Raw genomic sequence first — 20,413 nt, forward strand, 5'->3', positions numbered from 1 at the left:
TATGATGTCCCTCACTCACTATTTCTGTTGATTTTTATTGTTTGAATAAAACAATATTTCATATTTTAAAGATTTGACAATAATGACCATCTTGACTGAACCACAAAATGGTAATACCACAATCTTGTTCAGAGAGGAATAAATGTTTGTTCCACATGAAAATAAGGAGAAAATTGAAATATTTCATATTTCATATAATGAAATACAAAATAAAGGGATACGTATCCCTTTATTTTGGGATACGTATCCCTTTGTTGGGATGATAAAGAGCAAATAGAGTGTATATAAAATTTCAATGTTTTGCTTACTTTCACAAAACAGTTATGTGCACATCCTACGGGGTTGGTATGCAAATGAGGGGACTGATGACGTCACCCACTCACTATTTATTTTGTATTTCATTATATGAAATATGAAATATTTCAATTTTCTCCTCATTTTCATGTGAGACAAACATTTGTTCCTCTCTGAACATGAAACCTAAATGTCTACGTATCTAGAACGTAAGTATACGACTGATACGGATCATACTATTTTGGATACGTATGCCCTACTATAAGGATACGTATCTATCTTTTAAGGCTCGTGATTGGTCAATAGGGATACGTATCTGGTGTAGGGATACGTATATCTATTATTTGAATTATGACCACGATGGCCGACCATACTTCTTGAAGGGTTGCGTTACCACGTCGCACCGCACCGCAACACTTCGAAATAAGCACTCGGACTAAATGACATGATTTACAGCAAGGCTTTGAATTACATTTAAAAAATGCTAGTCAGAATTGTATACAGTAACTCATTTTAATAGTACACCCTCTATAAAAATAGAAACATTTGGAACAAAATTTATAGTAATACGGTATTCTACCCAACACTCTGAAATAGTCCCATTCTGGATAACGATGTGTTACGTTTTTAATTAGATTTCGGCAAATCTTAAGTAACGTTGTCTTTTATTTCTTTTCATGAAAATCATGCAAAGGGAAAGCTCCAAATTGGGATTTCTTCTGATTTACCCTTCATTTCAGCTTGTCATATAAGCCTGCTACAGTTTCAACGCCTTAATTTTCTCCCATTATTTCCTTTACGATCCCTACGCATGATTAAATGTATATGTTGAAGGGCAAGTCCACCTCAACAAATGTAAACAAGATTTAGATAGAAAATACGACAAGTTTATGAAAACATTTTAAAATCAGGGTCCCGTAACACAAAAGTTAGCAATTAATCGTACGCTTGATTTTCACAATTGATTGTACATTGTAGTCGATGCAATCAATCGTAGAAAATGTTCCACGATCACTGCTAAGCTTTGTCTTACAGGCCTCAGATGTGAGCTTATTTTCACAAACCAAATATGCACACACTTTTCGTAAATTACAATTGAGGGAGCCGATGAATTCACGCGCTCTATGATTTTCCTAATTACTTTATGATATAAATTAAGTAATGTACTATTTTTAATTTTTGTTTGGACAATATGCACTCTGAAAAACGAAGTGCTAATTTAGCTCTTAAAGAGCGTGTATAGTGACTGCACTTAGTTCAAATTTGAACGAGAAAATCAGCACTCCGAAGTGCAGTCACTATACACGCTCCTTAAGAGCTAAATTTGCACTCCAATTTTTAGAGTGTGCAAACGCTTTATTAAAACGCAATATTTTGCAATAATTAAACAGTCAATGTGGACATGTTCAGTTAGGAATCTAACCTAGTTTAACTTTATGAGGAAAACATTCACATATTTGATATCTCATATAATGACAAAAAATAATATATTTCATATATCATACAATTTTCGGAGGATTTCTATTCAATTTCTAATTTCTATTTCGACCAATGAATTATGGATTTTCCTTATTTTCTCTCGATTTTCTCGTCACTTGGATTCATGTGAAAAACATAAAATGATACTCAAGGAAAATAGCACACTTAAAAATAACACTGAATAACAGAACATAAATATAAACTATGAACTAATCAAAAAGGTGGATTGTCAAAAAAAAAAAATTAACAATAATTACTTGTAAGAAATAAATGAATATCACGGTTATCATTCGCTTCGGAACGTTCATAATTATAGACATTCTTATCGACAATACTCAGTCAAGAGAAAGTCTTTTATTCAAATTTCCCATGTCATTTACTGGTAGCTCTAAAAACATCATACTTTCTCTGATAGTTGACCTTCCACGTCTCATAAATAGACACTTTCAAAAGACACAAAAAGAAAGCACAACTTGTCGATGAGCTTGTCGCTCATTTTATAAAATACGATGTCGGGAAACACGAACGATGGATATCGCCCGGGGGAGTCATCCAGCTTTGCGATGCTTTCATGCGACAACCCCTGAATAACACCATTCTTTTTGCGAATCATCGAATCTGTTTAAACATCGAATTCAACAATGAACCATCGGAACACCAAGCCTCATCACAGAGGAACCTTCGCTACACGTTTATATTTAGAAAAAAAAACACGAATATGTAGGTTTATAAATATAAAACGGAGCATCGTTTTTCAACTAAAAAATGAATGAATGAACACACAAAACAAAGCTTCGAATAAACGACGTGTAAAGGCGACCGCTCACCTAACGATTGGTCTGCGACTCAATTTTGGAATAAAAAGTAGTAGAATTTGATGCTAATATTGAGACTTGGAATATCTTACTGTGTAATGTTCGAAATCATCGTGCGAATACCTATGTTCAAATCTGTGACTATGCTATCATCCTTAATAGAATAAAAGCAAATTTAATATCTAGTCATAATGACGTCATAGCAGTCGTACGATTGGGTACGATTTGAAACTAATTTGGCCTTTGCTCCAAAATAAAGGTTTGAAATCTTTCAAAATGGTTATATTAGTATTATTTCAATTAATGTTAACCTCAAATAAAATGATATGTTCCATTCACGTTTTCAGAAAATGAGCAAAATGCGATTTGTTCCAAAATCGGATCGTGAACAGTCGTAAGGTGTGCGGTGGCCTTAACAATCTATCGCTCCTCCAGGATGACTTCATATGCTTTTGGAAGCAGAGTTGTAACACGATGACCATAGTCATAGTTTGGTTTCACACCAGGAGGCAACGTGATTCTGAACCGCTGGAGAACGTTGGTGAAGAACAGGAACATTTCCATTTTGGCTAATTGCTCACCAAGGCAAACTCGACGCCCTATTGAAATAATACACAAATGAAAATCTTTTAGCTATGATTAAAGAAACCATGCATGATAATTATATTTGGTAGAGACTCTCTGCCATAATAATATAAACTAGAAGATTTACAGCGGTCGAATTATTGCCAATTGTTGGTAGGAATTTCAATATATAGGTCTTACATAATCATTACAATGATATCCACATGGATGAGAGAAATAAACTTTATAGTTGAATTCAAATTAAACTTCGAATTAAATTCTGTTTTTAGCCAAATAGACCAATGGTTGATAGGTTTTATCATAACAAATTCAAAATCATTGTAAAGGTAAGTCTTTTTGATATATCAGAAATCAGAGGACCTATACCTGAGTTCCCCAAAAATGATTTTTCAGAAAACACAATTTATCAAATTATTTCTAAAAATCATTATCTTATATCCATTGTAGTTCTCGAAGAAAATGTCATATAATTATTTAAGAGGGCGCGTCGGGGTCTAGTGGTTCTGACTCTCGCCTTTCAAACAGAGGGTCGTGGGTTTGAATCCTAGCCATAGCGCGTTGTCCTTCAGCAAGAAATCTATCCACACTGTGCTGCACTCGACCCAGGTGAGGTGAATGGGTACCCGGCAGGAGTAATTTCTTGGATGCACTGAGCGCCGGTGCACTGTAGCTCGAGCTAAAGCCGGGGTAATATAGCAGCGCTTTGTATCCTCAGGCAAAAGGCGCTTCATAAATCCAGCTGTTATTATTATTATCATTATCTGGCAATAAAAAGCATGCTCGACAAGCGGGAACATATAATGATTTTGGAACTATCCTCACCCGCTCCGAATGGCATGTAGGCATCATGTTTGACAACAGCCTTCCCATCCTCAGACAAGAAACGCTCAGGTCGGAACACTTCCGGGTCACCCCATATCTCAGGAATATGGTGTATGTACAGGATGTTCATCATGAGGTTGTCACCGGCAAGGATGTCGTAACCCTTGACCTTCAGATCAGACGTTGCCCGGTGCGGGACACCGCCAGGGGCAATCGGACGATATCGGAGAACCTCCATGAGCGTTGCCTCTGTGTAGGGCATCAATTTGCGATCTTCGTATCGAGGCGTGGCACTTGATCCGACTACAGAATTGATCTCGGCTACGATCTAATTAGAAATTGAAAGGGGTGAATAGTCGTAATAAGAACATGATATTTCGATTTTTCATGAAGTAACATATAGATAATCATTATGATTGTACAATACTTTTCCCAAAGCCAAAAAAAAAAAAAAAAAGACTCGATTGTCGGGCGATTGTAAGAAATTGTATTTCCTTTGCAAAATAATCTGAACGATGCCTATGCGCTGTACATGCAATTACAGGCTAAACTCGGAACGTATTTTAAGTTTATCGTGCAAAATTTATGTTGTAATTACACAACTTTCAATAATCAGCTGTCCAAAAGAGCGTCTTTTGAGAGAGGTAATACTGTACTACACAGCAAAAACTGTGGTGTTAACCGAGGTACATAGAGGACCACATCAGCTGTTTTACACCGGTGTTAAATTGACAGGGTTAGTTTAACGCCTTTAAGTATTATTACACACCATGGTTGTTACATTTACACTCTTAGGTGTTGTGTTCAATCTCTAGGGTGTAATTTTAACACATCAGGGTGTGGTCCTCTATTAACACCAACTGGTGTCAGCTTTAACGCCAAAGTTTTTACAGTGTATGAAATGAAACCTTATAGGCATATTGTGAGCCGTTACGCTCGACCTTTGACCTGCAGACTTGAAGAGTGCCTCAGAGCCTGCCACAGGCTGTCCAAAGGGCCCAAAAGGGCGGACCATTATGATTTAGATGAAATTTAAAACCAGAAACAATTTCCTGACGATGGACGTACCGTAGACCAAGACATTTTTTTCTCACTCAGTCTCCCCCACACACCCCGACATGTACGTGGTTCCCTTATTTCTTCTACTGTATTTGAATTCTTCAGCTAAAAGGGTATTCAAGTTTAATAGTCAATACAGGAGGGGGATGATACATATATCTTTCTCTCCAGATTATCGCAGATGTGGTATACGGTACACCATGTGGATTATTATAGACACAGTGGATAGAAGAAGAAAAAGAAATGGATAGGCGAGAAAGTGGAAATTTGAGAGTAGTGGAAGGATGGATAAGGAGATGCTGGCTTGAGTCGGCGAGTAGAGATGATGAGCATGCAGAAGCAGTAGAGATACTCGACTTTTCGGGCAGGTTGACTGTCCGTCTTCAGGAGACAGTCCTGAAGACGGACTGAAAACGGACAGTGAACCTGCCCGAAACGTCGAGTCTCTCTACTGCTTCTGCTCATCATCTCTACTCGCCGACTCAAGCCAGCATCTCCTCATCCATCCTACTACTCAAGCTGTTTTCAACTCATCAATCTCTTCTGGTTTACAGTCCTTTTCAGGACTACATTCAAGAAACGGGTCGTGTGGTCCAGTGGTTAGAGCATTGGACTCATAATCGCAAGGTTGTGAGTTCGAATCTCCACTCTGCCATTGTCTCCACTTTGATAAAAAGGCCCAAGAGTGATGTCTGTCGTCTATTACGTCAGCCACTATGACTGATTAACCTAGACGTAAAATGTTTCTAAGGTAATTGGTTATATACCAGCTTAGCGGATACCAGCAAAATGCTGTCCTTCCGAGTTCCTGCGGGAGTTACCACAAACAGAAACAGATACAGAAAGATTACTCTCAAATTTCCACTTTCTCGCCTATCCATTTCTTTTTCTTTTTTCTTCTTCTATCCACTGTGTCTATAATACTCCACATGGTGTACCGTGAATCACATCAGCGATTGTACATGCCATCATGCAAACCGTCAAACAACATCTCTCCAGATTAATTTTTAAACTTTCGAAGGACAAATAGAAACTTCTGCACCCTCCAAGTCAATAAGTCTTAAATTTTCTTTCAAATTTGAATGAAAATTCAAGTCTCGATCGCGCCACCCCTGCATTAACTCTTATAATAATGGGACACGGTAATACCCCTTATTCTACATGTATTCCATTCCAGGAGGCTAGTCACGTACATCTGCATTCCATACCTTCTTTTGAATTTCCGGACGGCCTGCCATAAAGAGGAAAGCCCAAAGTAGCGTTGTCGATGTCGTCTCCGTCCCCGCCAGGAAGAAATCGAAAACTAATGGCCATGCCTTTGACAAATCCAGTTTACATTTCTCGCCTGCTTCCCGCGCGCGGTTTATTTCCTTCAAGTATAAATCGATGACATCTCTGACATGGTTCGAATCATAAGTTGTCTTGTGCTCCATGACCTCGTCTTCTAAGAACTTTCGGATTGCCCTAATATTTCTTCTCCGAGCGTTGTCGATGAAGGTGGGGAGATTGGACAGGGCTTGCGGCGGATCTTCAGCCACGAAGAAATTGATCCGTTTTATCATGTCCTTGAATTTTGGATCCGAATATTCGAATCGTTGGCCGAACGTAATGGCGCAGATTATATTTGAGACGGCATTGTTGACGGCGAAGAAAGGATCGAATGGTTTACCAATCTTCGCCAACAAAATTTCATTGAACATTCGCGCTTCTTCGTTGATGGAGTTTTCAAGGGATTTTTTGCCCATTCCGAAGTTACGAAGCGCCGCAAGACCGAAACGTCGGTGCTGAATCCATTCTTCCCCTTCTGAGAATATGATCCCACCTATAACACAAGATTGGGAGAAGAGTTTTGTGAATAAAATATACAATGGATATTTTATTTCTCATTTGACTGATTTTCAAAAGGGAATAACGTTAACAACATGTGAGGATAATTATATCATTAATAATTATTAATATATATTTTAAACAAGTGCACACGAAGTTAACAATAATGCATATAGCATTTCCATTTATTTGAAAGCAGGATAAAAGAGCATTGTACATTAAATGCTTTGCTCACGGGCAGCAAAGGTGCCGCGGCCGGGGATCGAACCCCGGACTTTCTATGTATAGCCTGGCGCCTTAGGGTGCGTTTATCCGCCAATTTTTTACCCTAGAATCATGATCTGATCGAATCATGATTCAAATCATGATTCTGCAGAATCACGATTGCGTTTAGTCGAAATTGAATATAATCATGATTAGAATCACAAACATGAAACACGAAAAAAGGGGCGTTTGGAAAGACGTTTCTGCAGAATCACGTACGAAAATGTTCGAATAAACGATATCGTGATTACAATCATGATTCTATGACGTCATTGTGTCGGGCTACTTTAGGTTTGACTCTTGCCAAGCTCAAGACGCGCTGTGCTCAGTGTATTTATATAATATCATATGCATGCATTCTGTGTTGGGCATCGCATCGTCCACTTCTTTCCATCTTTTTTTGGTCATGTCTTTAACTTCAAGTGAACTAGTAAATGAACTAACTGAACAGACAATGATATCAATTGTTGTTGAGATAACAAGTGTCAATAGGAAATTGGATCTACGCTAAAATTTACATCCGAACACAATTTTCGATAAACCGACAAGAAGCATAATAAGTAAACAAATTGTGGTATGATAGACTGAATTCGGAAGGTAGAGGATTGATTTTTCGAGAGCCAAAACACGTGCGAAAACACGGTCCGAATCCGAGGAAAAACAGCTTTAAAATGAAGGTCGTCTGAACGCTGATTCTGTGGTATTGTGATTCATGTTTGTGTTTTGAATCATGATTCAAATCATGATTCAAATCATGATTCTCGCTTGAGGTCGCATAAACGCAGCCTTAGACCACTCGGCCACGGCACCTTCATTTAATCATAACCATTAATATGACTAACGATGGAATTAAAAAAACCAGAAGCAAAGATGATAATGAAATGAAAAATATTTAGGCCTACAGACTTAATCATCGTCATTAATGATAGTAATGAAACGAATAAAAATAACATTAATTCTGAGGATGGTGATAGATTATGATGATAATAATTCAAGTGTAATCATTATTATAAGCATCACAAGAAATGTGATACCTGATTACACTAGCTAAGCCAGACTATATGGGCAATATTATATACCGGCAGGCACTTCAGGGCCCCATCTTACAAAGGACTACGATTGATCCAATCAATCGTAACTCTATGGAAATCCATCAGTGTCACATTTTTTTCTACAGGAAATTTGCAAATTGTCCTTTGTAAACAAAGGAGAACACACCAAATTGTCAAGAAATCCGATGTATTTTGGATATACATTCATACCTAGATTAAAAAAAAACAAAACATGCATTTTATATGTTGATTTTGCTGGCCGTCCATAGTTGCGATTGATTGGATCAATCGTAACTTTTTGTAAGACGGGGCCCAGGTCATCTACAATTCTAACAGTGGATAACAACGAATTGCTGGACACTTACCATGATACTGAGAGATGGCCTTAAATTCCCATGCTTCTTCTCTACCGGATGTTACCTCGGCTTGTTTGACAAGAGCCTCATTAACGACCTCGGGACTAGCAAGAATTATGTAACGAGTCCCGCCATTGTCCAGACACACGACATCACCGTATCTGACAAATATAAAATGTGACTGTTTTTATCATCTCTTCAAAATATAGATTCGTCAGGGACGTCCAAATGTGTATCCCGTGTTGAAGCCACGGTAATCATCGTACATGCCGTCGAAACAGTTGCAAACTGTAACAACCATTCGGGGAAACTTCCCCTGTATATTCAGGATTCCCCAGGAAAGAAGGAACCTTTTTCTTCCAAAACTTTTTGACAATTAAGCCCTCCCCCCTTTAAAACATAAATAATCATAAATGAAAATTGGTTCAAAAGGGCATTTTGATGCGTGTGTGTATTTGAGCTGAATTGTCAGACGTGTATCAGCAATCAGATATGATTATTTACGTCTGGGGCCGACCTTTAATTAACGTCACCATCCGAAAGACGTGACCAGGGTTCGAACCTCGAACTTCTGCATCAATTTGTTACTTCCCCATGTAGCTTGGATTACAGGCTTTTTATAGATCCAACCCTTAATGGATGGAATCTTTTTTCATTATTTCAGCTAACATAAGCCCACCAGATCGTGTGGTTTTTCAAATAAGATTGTTCGTGCAGGAATCCAAGCTATTATCATACGTGACCTTCTACTATTCACCTAAAATTGTGTATATAGAATATTTCTTTAAAAAATGGTGCTATATAAATTCCTATTATTATTATCATTATTATTATTATTCTTGTATTATTATTATTATTATTAAGCTAGCTATAGGCATTTGATGGCGAGATATGTTGTGCCGAGTTCAATGTAACATCAGCAAGCTCGTCCATTTGCCTACTTGAATTATGGAAATGCTGACATGGTGAATTTACTATGAGATTGAAGTTCTTCCAGACATATATGTCAAGTCACGACACCTACAAAGGAAATTTTGGCCCAGATAGTGTCAATTTTGTCTATTTTATGATTCAAGTTAGCTTAAGTGGTAATGGAGTAATAATAAAATGCGACATATTTTACTTTTCATTTATTTTAAATCCATGGCTATAGAGACCATATTTTGATGGTCCACACCCGAAATCTGCCATATCGGTAGAATACGTGTATGGCCATTTACCCCCAGTAAATGGATCAGTGTGGAATGGTCAGATTCATATGAAACCAGGCCATCTGATACTGATTTGAGGGCGAATTGCCAATTCGTCTAATGCCAACTCGTCCACTCATCACATGGTCCAACATTTCGCTGAACAACAATTTGGTCCATTCATCGATCTCTTCGTGTAATCACCATTTCGTCTCATAACCAGTTGGTCTAAAATCCATTTCATTTTCATCCATTTCGCCCAATAACACTTAGTCCAATTAGACCAAATGGTCCCAATTCGTACATGGACAAAATGGCTATTGGACCAACTGGTTATCATACGAAGTGGTGAGTGGACGAACTGGCAATTATTGGACGAACTGATGGTAGACCAAATGATAGTAGACGAGTTGGCTATTGGACGAATTAGCATTAGACGAAGTGGAAATAAATCTGTATACATGGAGCCCTATAATTAACTGATTCCAAACACATATGGCTAAGGATGTATTTCATCTTGCTCCATCGAGACATGGCATCCAGAACAATAATGAAATGTCATTACTTCAGTACTCTATCAGACAACATGGAACTTCGTTTCGACACATCGATTCTCTTAATCGGACAGAAGCTACAATGAAACCAACCGAAGGTATCACAGGCCTAATTCATTTCCCATAGACTCGTGTTTTGAGTGGCACTTAAAAAGAATTCATCAAAAATAAGGAGGAAATTCGAGGGTTGAATGTTTACTACCAGTGGAAAGTATAAATGTCTGACATTCTGACCAGAAAAGGGTACCTCGACCGGTTCATTTTAAAAAATAAATCAGCATTTAAGAAGACTACACCTGACGGGCGTAAATATTCATATCTGAATGATATGCGCCTTTAAACCCAAGATAACAACAACACCAACAAATTCATCACTTGAGAGAGTTAAATGGCCCTAATTCTTCCGCCAGTAAAAATATAGTTCCATAGTGGTAATATCTTTCCAGCAATTTGGAAAAAGGAAGTTCAGTAGGTACCCTCCCTAGAATCAGTGTTAAATTGTCAGTCATATTCATTCATTTTTGTCAATCAGCGATATCAATTTAAAAATTGAGCTATGGGTTGGCTCGAATGAATATCTTTGGCCTGCCAGTTGTAGTTAGACCCGTGTTACCCGAAAACAAAATTTTGCCCTGGCGCGGGCCCTGGCGCACGAAGGATGCTGGGACAGATATGTATACTGAAAGTGGAACACGGAAAGAGTAGAAGATAACAATAGTTATTCGATCGTTAGTTAAATTAAATTACCTTTTATTAAGTTCACAGAGCATGACAACGGGATTGGTACCTTGAGCCAACATAACCAGATCACCGATGAGATGAAGGGGCCATGGCACAGTCATCGGTCCCGGGGGCCGATTTATCTTCCTTCGTTTCGAAACCCACTTCATCAGCCACACCACCAGAAGTGATGTTGTAATTCCGAACAGAATACTACTGAAACCGAAGTCGAAGACGCCATGGGCCAGGTCTGCGATCATGATGGCAGAGTTTTTCAATTGTTAAGTCCACCGGTAGAGGATGGGGTCACGTATTGCCCGTTTGTCACGAGGTTGATTTTTTTCTTCTCCGAAATCTGGTTAAGTATACAAACAAGCGAACAAAGCGAACATAAAATGCGATGTGAAACTAACTAGTATGTGGTGATGACGGAAATTATGGCGGAGATGACAATAATGTTGATGGTAATAATGATGATCGTAATGACACCTTGACGTTAATAATGATTACAACGGCAATGCCAATGTCGATGGGTGAGGATAATACTGCAAATAATATAGTCCTAATATACAACTTAGCAGCCCATGCATGGCGTCATCGTTAAATCAGCTGACTTATCAATAATAATAATAATAATAATAGCTGTATTTATAAAGCGCCTTTTGCCTGAGGATACAAAGCGCTGCTATTATTACCCCGGCTTTAGCTCGAGCTACCATCACCGGCGCTCAGTGCATGCAAAAAAAATAATCCTGCCGGGTACCCATTCACCTCACCTGGGTCGAGTGCAGCACAGTGCGGATAAATTTCTTGCTGAAGGAAAACACGCCATGGTTAGGATTCGAACCCACGACCCTCTGTTTGAAAGGCGAGAGTCAGAACCACTAGAGGTCACGACGCGCCCGCTGTCTGTACCATAAAGAACAGACTTGGTTGGAGTGGTTTTACTAACCCAGAGGCCAGATCTTATCTTCCCTAGTTTGCGAGCCCAATAATTGACTTTCTCCCACTTCTGTAGGTTTCAGAGACCTGCTGTCGTAGTAAAGACATGTACATATATAGCGTATAGCGTACATAGTTGATATAAAGCATGTTTATGCAGACTAATTAGTTTTTCAATATGTCACATACTGCATGATTGTGACACTATTTATGTAGTGGAAGTAAAACACCACGGCATATACCTCTTTGGTCTGGCATGCAATTTCCATACAGTGCCTCCTTGCCGATCTATAATACAAATAAAATCAGAACACATGTATCTCAAATGCGAAGATATTTTCCCCCAAATACTATCAAAGTTCATATTGCCACTGATAATATCTATCTGATGAAACAGCTGTGTTTCTTTTCCTATATACACCTCGTATTTCAAAGACTGGCATCACATAGGCCTGTCATGTATTCAGATGTCCTTATGTAGAATAGTATGATGCTAAACTCATCACATAATAAAAAAATAAAAAAACAGAACTCATTTGACAAAAGCATCTATACTCACCCTCTCTTCCTGCTATAGTCAAATCCACTGCCGTCAGTGCCCCAAAGGATCGAGATCAGATCCCATAACTGAATGGAGTTAACCACGAATGTTTTCCTCTTTTATTCGAATTTATTCTTTGTTTTTGAAAGACGTCAAGCGTCTAGCATCGTTTGTATAGGATCGCTGACGTATTGATCGTCATGTGACAGTGAAGAGCGATTATTCTTAGCATGTGCACGTCATTAAACAAATACGTATACACGTGGAACAAACGGTTGTCTTTCTCGCTGTGGCTTTCATTTTATGAGGGTTTTTAAGGCGCCGAACCATTCGGTTGTGAATATTTACACCTGTAATTCATTAACATCATTCGTATGTTTGGTCAGAATATTAAATAATGTATGGATTTGTCAGCTCTGCTTTTGAATTCAGTTCACAAAAAAGATGAAAGAAGAAAAGGGGAAGAAGAGAAATAGAAGAAAACTATATAATTAGAAGAGGAATTAGCGCTAGCTTAAAAAAGGTCCCTTAAGTTCAAGTCAGCATATTAAAAATTTCTGCCCGCACTTCGTGCTCGCATCACTCTTGTTCGGTGAATTACACAGCGTGGTTCTCATTAAAATGGCGCTTTTTTCAGATCAAAATATTAAAAAAATATCGGCTTGGCTTTGCACTCGCATATTTTATTTAGTGAAGATACCGGCCCATCATTTTCATTATTATAAAAATGCATAGAATGAAGTAATCTGTGAACTGAGACTTGTCAGTGATACTTGATTACCGTATGTCCAAATTTCATAAATTATATCCATAAACTTTGAAAGTTATGACAGCAATTTGATAATTACCTCCAACATGGCCAAAGATCATTGACCCTAAATGACCTTTGACATTGGTCATATGACCTGAAACTCGCACAGGATTTTACCACATCTAACATAAATAATGTATATGATCTGGAATTTTGCATGGTGGGACATGCAAAACAACCCTGAACCCTTTATTATTGATAGAAAAAAAGGAAAAGCGAAAATAATGACGTTCAACCATCATACTTATCACTTTAGATATTTTCAAACAATAATTACAAACAAATTGACTATATTTGTGCAGGATTTGATTAATAATCGTTTGCCGTGTGGTTTGATTGATTTTCTTTTCATTCATCGACCATCTTTACAATACAAGAAATATTGATGACAAATAATTCCCACTGATATTTTCAAGAGAAACGACCGGTGTTTTATGTTTTAAATCCCTTCTTTCATTTTAGAAGGATAAATCTTGGTAATCTTGTCTTTTCCTTTTCCTCATCGATCGCTTTTCTGGACCAAAGTCATTCAACCACAGCGGGCATATATAGATTGGGGGGGGGGGCTTGGGCCACCAACAAAAAGAAAAATGAGAAAAATTAAATTAAAGGGAAAGGGTGAGATATATCATTTTCTAGATATATTGCTAAAATCTATCAAACAATAACTTTTTTTATCAACATGATTAAGAGAGTAAAAACCCCGAAAAACTTCGTTACTATTATATAGTAACTTTGACATCGAATGGTAACTGTCATGATAACAGTTCTAATTAAAATCAAGTATTTCAGGAAAGTTACCATTGGATGGCAAAGTTATTATAACTGTTATGCAATGTGGTTCATGCTTGACCCCCTCAAAATTCCTTATTGAGGGCCAGACATGATGAAGAAATGCAATGTATAAGGCCCCCATTCCACAGAGGGGAGACCTTTGAAGGACCACTGAAAGACCCAAAATTGGCAATGTCTTACACAGCAGTCTCCAAGATCACTGAAATCGGTCTTCTCTGTGGAATGGTTCCGAAAGATCCCCCAAAGAACTCCGAAAACACTTCTTGTCTTCCTGGGCTTGCATGTATTAATAGACCAGTCCTATGGAGAGATCTTTCAATGTTTGAATAATGGGTTTAATTCATGGAAAAATTTTCCTGGGAAATAAGGAACGATGAATAACTGAAATATGTAATTAATTTACATGTGATTTGATGAATTAAGAACAATTTGACTCAATATCTTGTTTCACCGTTTGGGAGTTACCATGGCAACTGACATACGTTAAGGCTAACAAAAATTAAGTTTGATCAATTGCTGACATCTTCCCAAACCGTGGTTAGGCCTAAGAACAAATTATTGCAGCCCCATTTCTGAAATTCACTGGATAATCATAAAGTTCATCTCCAAATTACACTGGGCTAAATTATAGAGTTTAAAAAAATATTCTTATTGTTATTATTATTTTTTTTTTTTGGGGGGGGGGCTGAATGATTGACTTGTAAATGATCATGTTAAACCTCCTTTTGGCTACTTGTATTCATTTTCGTAACAGTTTTGTTCCTTCTCCCATCCCAAACCATCTCTTTCCCTCCCTTCTATCTTTTTCATTCTTTCTTTCCCACTCTCTCGTCTCACACTCTGTTACCCCCCCCTCTCTCTCTCTCAGTCATCCAACCAATTTTGAAAGCGCCTCTACATAAACAGTACGTTTCTTAAAAAAGGAAACCGGGATTATTGGATGTTTTTTCCCAATATATAGTCAAATGACTAATATTCAAGCCTTTTATTAGCATCATGCATAGCTAGATTGAGCAAGAAGAGTGAGATTTAAATTTCAGTCAAGTTGCAAAAGTCAAGATTAACAACCTTGTGTAATAATCAGTGTTGTAGTCAAGGCATAAACCTCCAAGGCCAAGGCCAAGGCCAAGGCCAAGGCTTTAATACCCAAAGGCCAAGGCTTCAATACCCAAGGCTGAGGCCAAGGCATGGAAACCCAAGGCCAAGGCCAAGGCCTGAAAACCTCAAGGCCAAGGCCAAGGCCTGAAAACCTCAAGGCCAAGGCCAAGGCCAAGGCATTTCAAACTTTAATAGGTGAGAGCGAGCGAACTGAGCGAGCAAAAATTTTGACTTTTGTACATGAAAAACAAAAATAATTTCATGGTAGATTTAAACATTAATTTAAAATAATAATATAATTACCTTTGTACATATAATTATTATTTTATTATTATAATTTATTATTTTTTTATGTGATTTACATTGCAATAATTATTATTACCACGGTCATCTGATCCTGGCATGCCCGTTCTCAACGTATGTCTTTCTCCACTCCCTGGGACAGGGGCGGCAGAACGTATTTTGTTTGGGGGGGGGGGGGTGGTCAAAACCAAAAAGGGTACTTATATTTTAAAATTGGCATTTGGTGCAAACAGATGTTTTCAAAATGAGATTATCAACTACGTGAAGTAGTTGTGTATTTTGTGGAAATTAAGTTGACCAAAGCCTTTTTAGTGATTTCTCATTGATAAGACAGATATTTGGATTTATTGGTTTAAAAAATTCAATTTTGAAGTTGAAAAACTTGATGTTTGGTCAATTACAGGGCTAATCACTTTTAAAAGGACATCCTTGCGAGATGTTGCCAGCGCGAATCATAAGCAAAAACTTTTTGACATTGCGACATAAAAATCAAATATTCCGGGCTGTTTTTGTAATCATGAAAAAGATGTGCATCTAACTAATAATTAAGCGCGAGCTGAAAATTTTAATATACTGACAGGTCCGCAAAGTAAGCTGTTAAGGACTGCATTTAGCATGTTTAGTGACTCATAAATATGATACATAACTCACCGATCAAATAATGCGAGCGCAGAGCGCGAGCTCAAAAATTTGTGATATTCTAACCTGAAAATTTGATATTCTAAACATTTTTTTGTAAACAGGAACATATCGAGTACCTTACATGTACCTAACAATAATTGATGCAAGTGCAGAACGCGAACCAAAAATTTGTGATATTCTAACCTGAAAATTCTAAACATTTTTGTAACCATGAATAGGATTAATACTGTACTAAACAATAAATGATGCAAGCGCGATCCAAAATTTGGCGATTTTCGAACCTAAAATGTATTATAATTTACTATTTAAAAAAAAGGTATTTTATTTTAAACAAAAAGAAAAATGAGAAAAATTAAATTAAAGGGAAAGGGTGAGATATATCATTTTCTAGATATATTGCTAAAATCTATCAAACAATAACTTTTTTTATCAACATGATTAAGAGAGTAAAAACCCCGAAAAACTTCGTTACTATTATATAGTAACTTTGACATCGAATGGTAACTGTCATGATAACAGTTCTAATTAAAATCAAGTATTTCAGGAAAGTTACCATTGGATGGCAAAGTTATTATAACTGTTATGCAATGTGGTTCATGCTTGACCCCCTCAAAATTCCTTATTGAGGGCCAGACATGATGAAGAAATGCAATGTATAAGGCCCCCATTCCACAGAGGGGAGACCTTTGAAGGACCATTGAAAGACCCAAAATTGGCAATGTCTTACACAGCAGTCTCCAAGATCACTGAAATCGGTCTTCTCTGTGGAATGGTTCCGAAAGATCCCCCAAAGAACTCCGAAAACACTTCTTGTCTTCCTGGGCTTGCATGTATTAATAGACCAGTCCTATGGAGAGATCTTTCAATGTTTGATAAATGGGTTTAATTCATGGAAAAATTTTCCTGGGAAATAAGGAACGATGAATAACTGAAATATGTAATTTACATGTGATTTGATGAATTAAGAACAATTTGCCTCAATATCTTGTTTCACCGTTTGGGAGTTACCATGGCAACTGACATACGTTAAGGCCAACAAAAATTAAGTTTTATCAATTGCTGACATCTTCCCAAACCGTGGTTAGGCCTAAGAACAAATTATTGCTGCCCCCTTTCTGAAATTCACTGGATAATCATAAAGTTCATCTCCAAATTACACTGGGCTAAATTATAGAGTTTAAAAAAATATTCTTATTGTTATTATTATTTTTTTTTTTTGGGGGGGGGGGGCTGAATGATTGACTTGTAAATGATCATGTTAAACCTCCTTTTGGCTACTTGTATTCATTTTCGTAACAGTTTTGTTCCTTCTCCCATCCCAAACCATCTCTTTCCCTCCCTTCTATCTTTTTCATTCTTTCTTTCCCACTCTCTCGTCTCACACTCTGTTACCCCCCCCTCTCTCTCTCTCAGCCATCCAACCAATTTTGAAAGCACGTCTACATATACAGTACGTTTCTTAAAAATGGAAACCGGGATTATTGGATTTTTTTTCTTCCAATATAGTCGAATGACTAATATTCAAGTCTTTTATTGGCATCATGCATAGCTAGATCGAGCAAGAAGAGTGAGATTTCAATTTCAAAGTCAAGTTGCAAAAAAAACAAGAAGTCAAGATTTGTTAACGATACAACAACCTCGTGTAATGAAGAGATGGCTTTATTAATAACATATCTCTTTTTTGTTAAGTATATTTAAAATTTTCTTTGAATGAGAATAGATTCAGATTCTCACAAGAGTTTCTGTCCCAACCCTTTCTGATATGCCTGATTATTCGTGATCCTCTACGTCTTAATGATTCACTATTTAGTCTCAAATGAAAAAAAAAAGACATTTAACGATAGTGACATCTATCCCTAATTAATGAAGGTTTCCCCGGGAGGTTTCCTTTTTATGGTGTGTGTATTTGAGTTTTGTCAGACGTGTATCAATCAGATATGATTATTTACGTCTGGGACCGACCTTTAACGTCACCATCCGAAAGACGTGATCAGGGCTCGAACCTCTGCATCAATTTGTAACTTCCCCACATAGCTTGGATTACAGGCGCACGCCACAACGCCCAGTTGGGACGCACTGTACATCCTTCATACGAACAATTCACACAGTAAAATAGAGTGAACTTCATGAAATGCATGGTCAGATTAATAATCCTGACACAATTATCACTTCAGCAAAAGAATGGAACAAACTTTAAATTATTCCTCAGTTTCAAAATCTCTTAAAGGAAACCAAAACCCGCCAAAACCCGAGAGGAGAAGCAATCTTATTGGAAAGAGTAAAATGAGAGGAACAATTTAAAACAAGTTTCATCAAAATCGATTATAGAATAAGCGAGTTTTGGAAGTTTGAAAAAGTCTTGTCGTACTTTCTATGGGGATCCTCAAATTGGCAAACATACTTCAAAATGGCTCTTCCTGACCTTGACATATGTGGTGTGAATTATATTTTCCCATGACATATATTATGCTCAGAATGAGGCAATATGTAATTTTTAAGATAATATGGGAAATCTGAAAAATTGTGTACAAAACAAATGGAGAGTTGTCCACAAAATCAGCCATTTTTAAGCATGTTTGCCAATTTGAGGACCCCCATAGAAAGTACAAGACTTTTTAAACGTCCATAACTTGCTGATTTCACAACCGATTTTGATGAAACTTGTTTTAAATTGTTCCTCTTATTTTACTTTTTCCAATAAGAATGCTTCTCATCTTGGGTTTTGGTTTCCTTTAAAGATGTCAGAAAATTTTGACAACTTAATTTTGTCCACATAGATGAATGGCCTTCAGTATTGTCAATATGAACCGTCATTTTTCGGTTTGTAAATTGATGCATTGTCTCTTTATGCATTGCATGAAATATCAAAATATATTTAAATGAAATAATTTTTATTCTATGAAGTTCACTCTTGTAAAATAAAACGAAATGAAGCATATTCAAATGAGATTATACTTGGAATGTTGCAAAGTGCATTGTTATTGAGTTATTAACTATGAATATTCTAATTTTTATTTTTGATTATGGAAACAAATTGAGTATGACCAGATTTACATTCAATTTGGTGGATAATGGAATATTTTATCTCAAAATTAATTCAGCAGTTGCTGCTATGGTATCATTTGTTGGAAAAGCTTTCCCTCAATTTCAATTTATTTTGCAACATTTTACCAAGTAAAGAATCTGGATAGGGGGGGGGGGAGGTATTTAACTTAACCAGTTGCAAGCCAAAACATGACATTCTTGAAAGTACTTTTAACAGTATGATAAGCTTAAATTATCACTGTTCCTTTCATTAATTTTGAAAGTCGAACACCCATAAATATATGGCTTATACAATTCAAACAGGTAATCCAAATCAGGAAAAAAGGAAATCTTTGGCTTTCTGTTTATTTCGCGAGTGTATCACTGAACAAAATTAGTAAGGCAGTCATTTAGTGACAAATCACTAAACGCCATAGAAGTATATAGCAAAATAAATAGTGGAAATTGTACAACGATAAACATCAGCCTTATAAATTGGGATTACCTTCTACACATTACTAGTTTACAGTACCCATGATAAACCTTAAGGCTGGGAGTTTCAGGAACAATGTCACTTTTGGCTTGCAAAAAAGGTTCCATGACATTTGCTCCTGCAAATCCACATAAACATACCTGCCAACCCTGTGACCCAAGAAATGGGAACAAATTACCAAGAAATTTCCAGAAATGGGGAACATTCTTAAATAGAAATATGAACATGTAGGTTAAAGGACAAGTCCACCCCCAAAAAAGGTTGGTTGGAATAAAAAGAGAAAAATCCAACAAGCAGAAAACTGAAAATTTCATCAAAATCTGATGTAAATGTTATGACATTTTAAAGTTTGCTTAATTTCACAAAACATTTATATGCACATCCTGTTGAGTATGCAAATGAGGAGACTGATGATGTCATCCACTCACTATTTATTTTGTATTTTATCATATGAAATAGGGAATTTTCTATTTTTCTCCTCATTGTCAAGTGAAACAACGATAAATTTCTCCCTGAACATGTAGAATTAGCATTGTTTAATGCTATATGATTCAGCCAAGATGGCCCTTAATGTCAAATCTATAAAAAATGAAATATTGTATAATTCAAACAATAAAAAACAAAAGAAATAGTGAGGGACATCATCAACTGTCTCATTTGAGTTGTGCATATCACTGTTATGTGAGAAATAAGCAAAACTTAAAATGTCATAACTTTCTTATATTACATCCTATTTTGATGAAATAT

At 36.9% G+C, this 20,413-nt stretch overlaps 1 protein-coding gene across 1 annotated transcript; it reads right to left on the minus strand.

The window, feature by feature from the left end:
* Nucleotides 1-740: 740 nt before the first annotated feature.
* LOC129267144 (cytochrome P450 2C15-like) lies at nucleotides 741-12,762 on the minus strand. The gene is made up of 6 exons (XM_064102895.1): nucleotides 12,519-12,762; nucleotides 11,045-11,372; nucleotides 8,563-8,714; nucleotides 6,263-6,876; nucleotides 3,996-4,323; nucleotides 741-3,187 (listed from the first exon to the last, which is right to left on the minus strand). The coding sequence occupies exons 2-6, from the start codon at nucleotides 11,275-11,277 to the stop codon at nucleotides 3,009-3,011; spliced, it is 1,506 nt and encodes a 501-aa protein (XP_063958965.1). The 5' UTR covers nucleotides 11,278-11,372; nucleotides 12,519-12,762; the 3' UTR covers nucleotides 741-3,008.
* Between the last annotated feature and the right edge of the window lie 7,651 nt (nucleotides 12,763-20,413).

The sequence above is a fragment of the Lytechinus pictus genome, chromosome 1, assembly GCF_037042905.1.
Source record: "Lytechinus pictus isolate F3 Inbred chromosome 1, Lp3.0, whole genome shotgun sequence".
Lineage (NCBI taxonomy): Eukaryota > Metazoa > Echinodermata > Echinoidea > Temnopleuroida > Toxopneustidae > Lytechinus > Lytechinus pictus.

What these genes read in the sequence shown, in the direction of transcription:
- LOC129267144 (XM_064102895.1), bottom strand. Translation starts at nt 11,277, where the DNA reads ATGATCGCAGACCTGGCCCATGGCGTCTTCGACTTCGGTTTCAGTAGT. An exon ending in CTCTGTGAACTTAATAAAAG is followed by an intron (nt 8,715 to 11,044) that starts GTAATTTAATTT and finishes TATATTTGTCAG; the next exon opens with ATACGGTGATGTCGTGTGTC. An exon ending in GGCCATCTCTCAGTATCATG is followed by an intron (nt 6,877 to 8,562) that starts GTAAGTGTCCAG and finishes CTTGTGTTATAG; the next exon opens with GTGGGATCATATTCTCAGAA.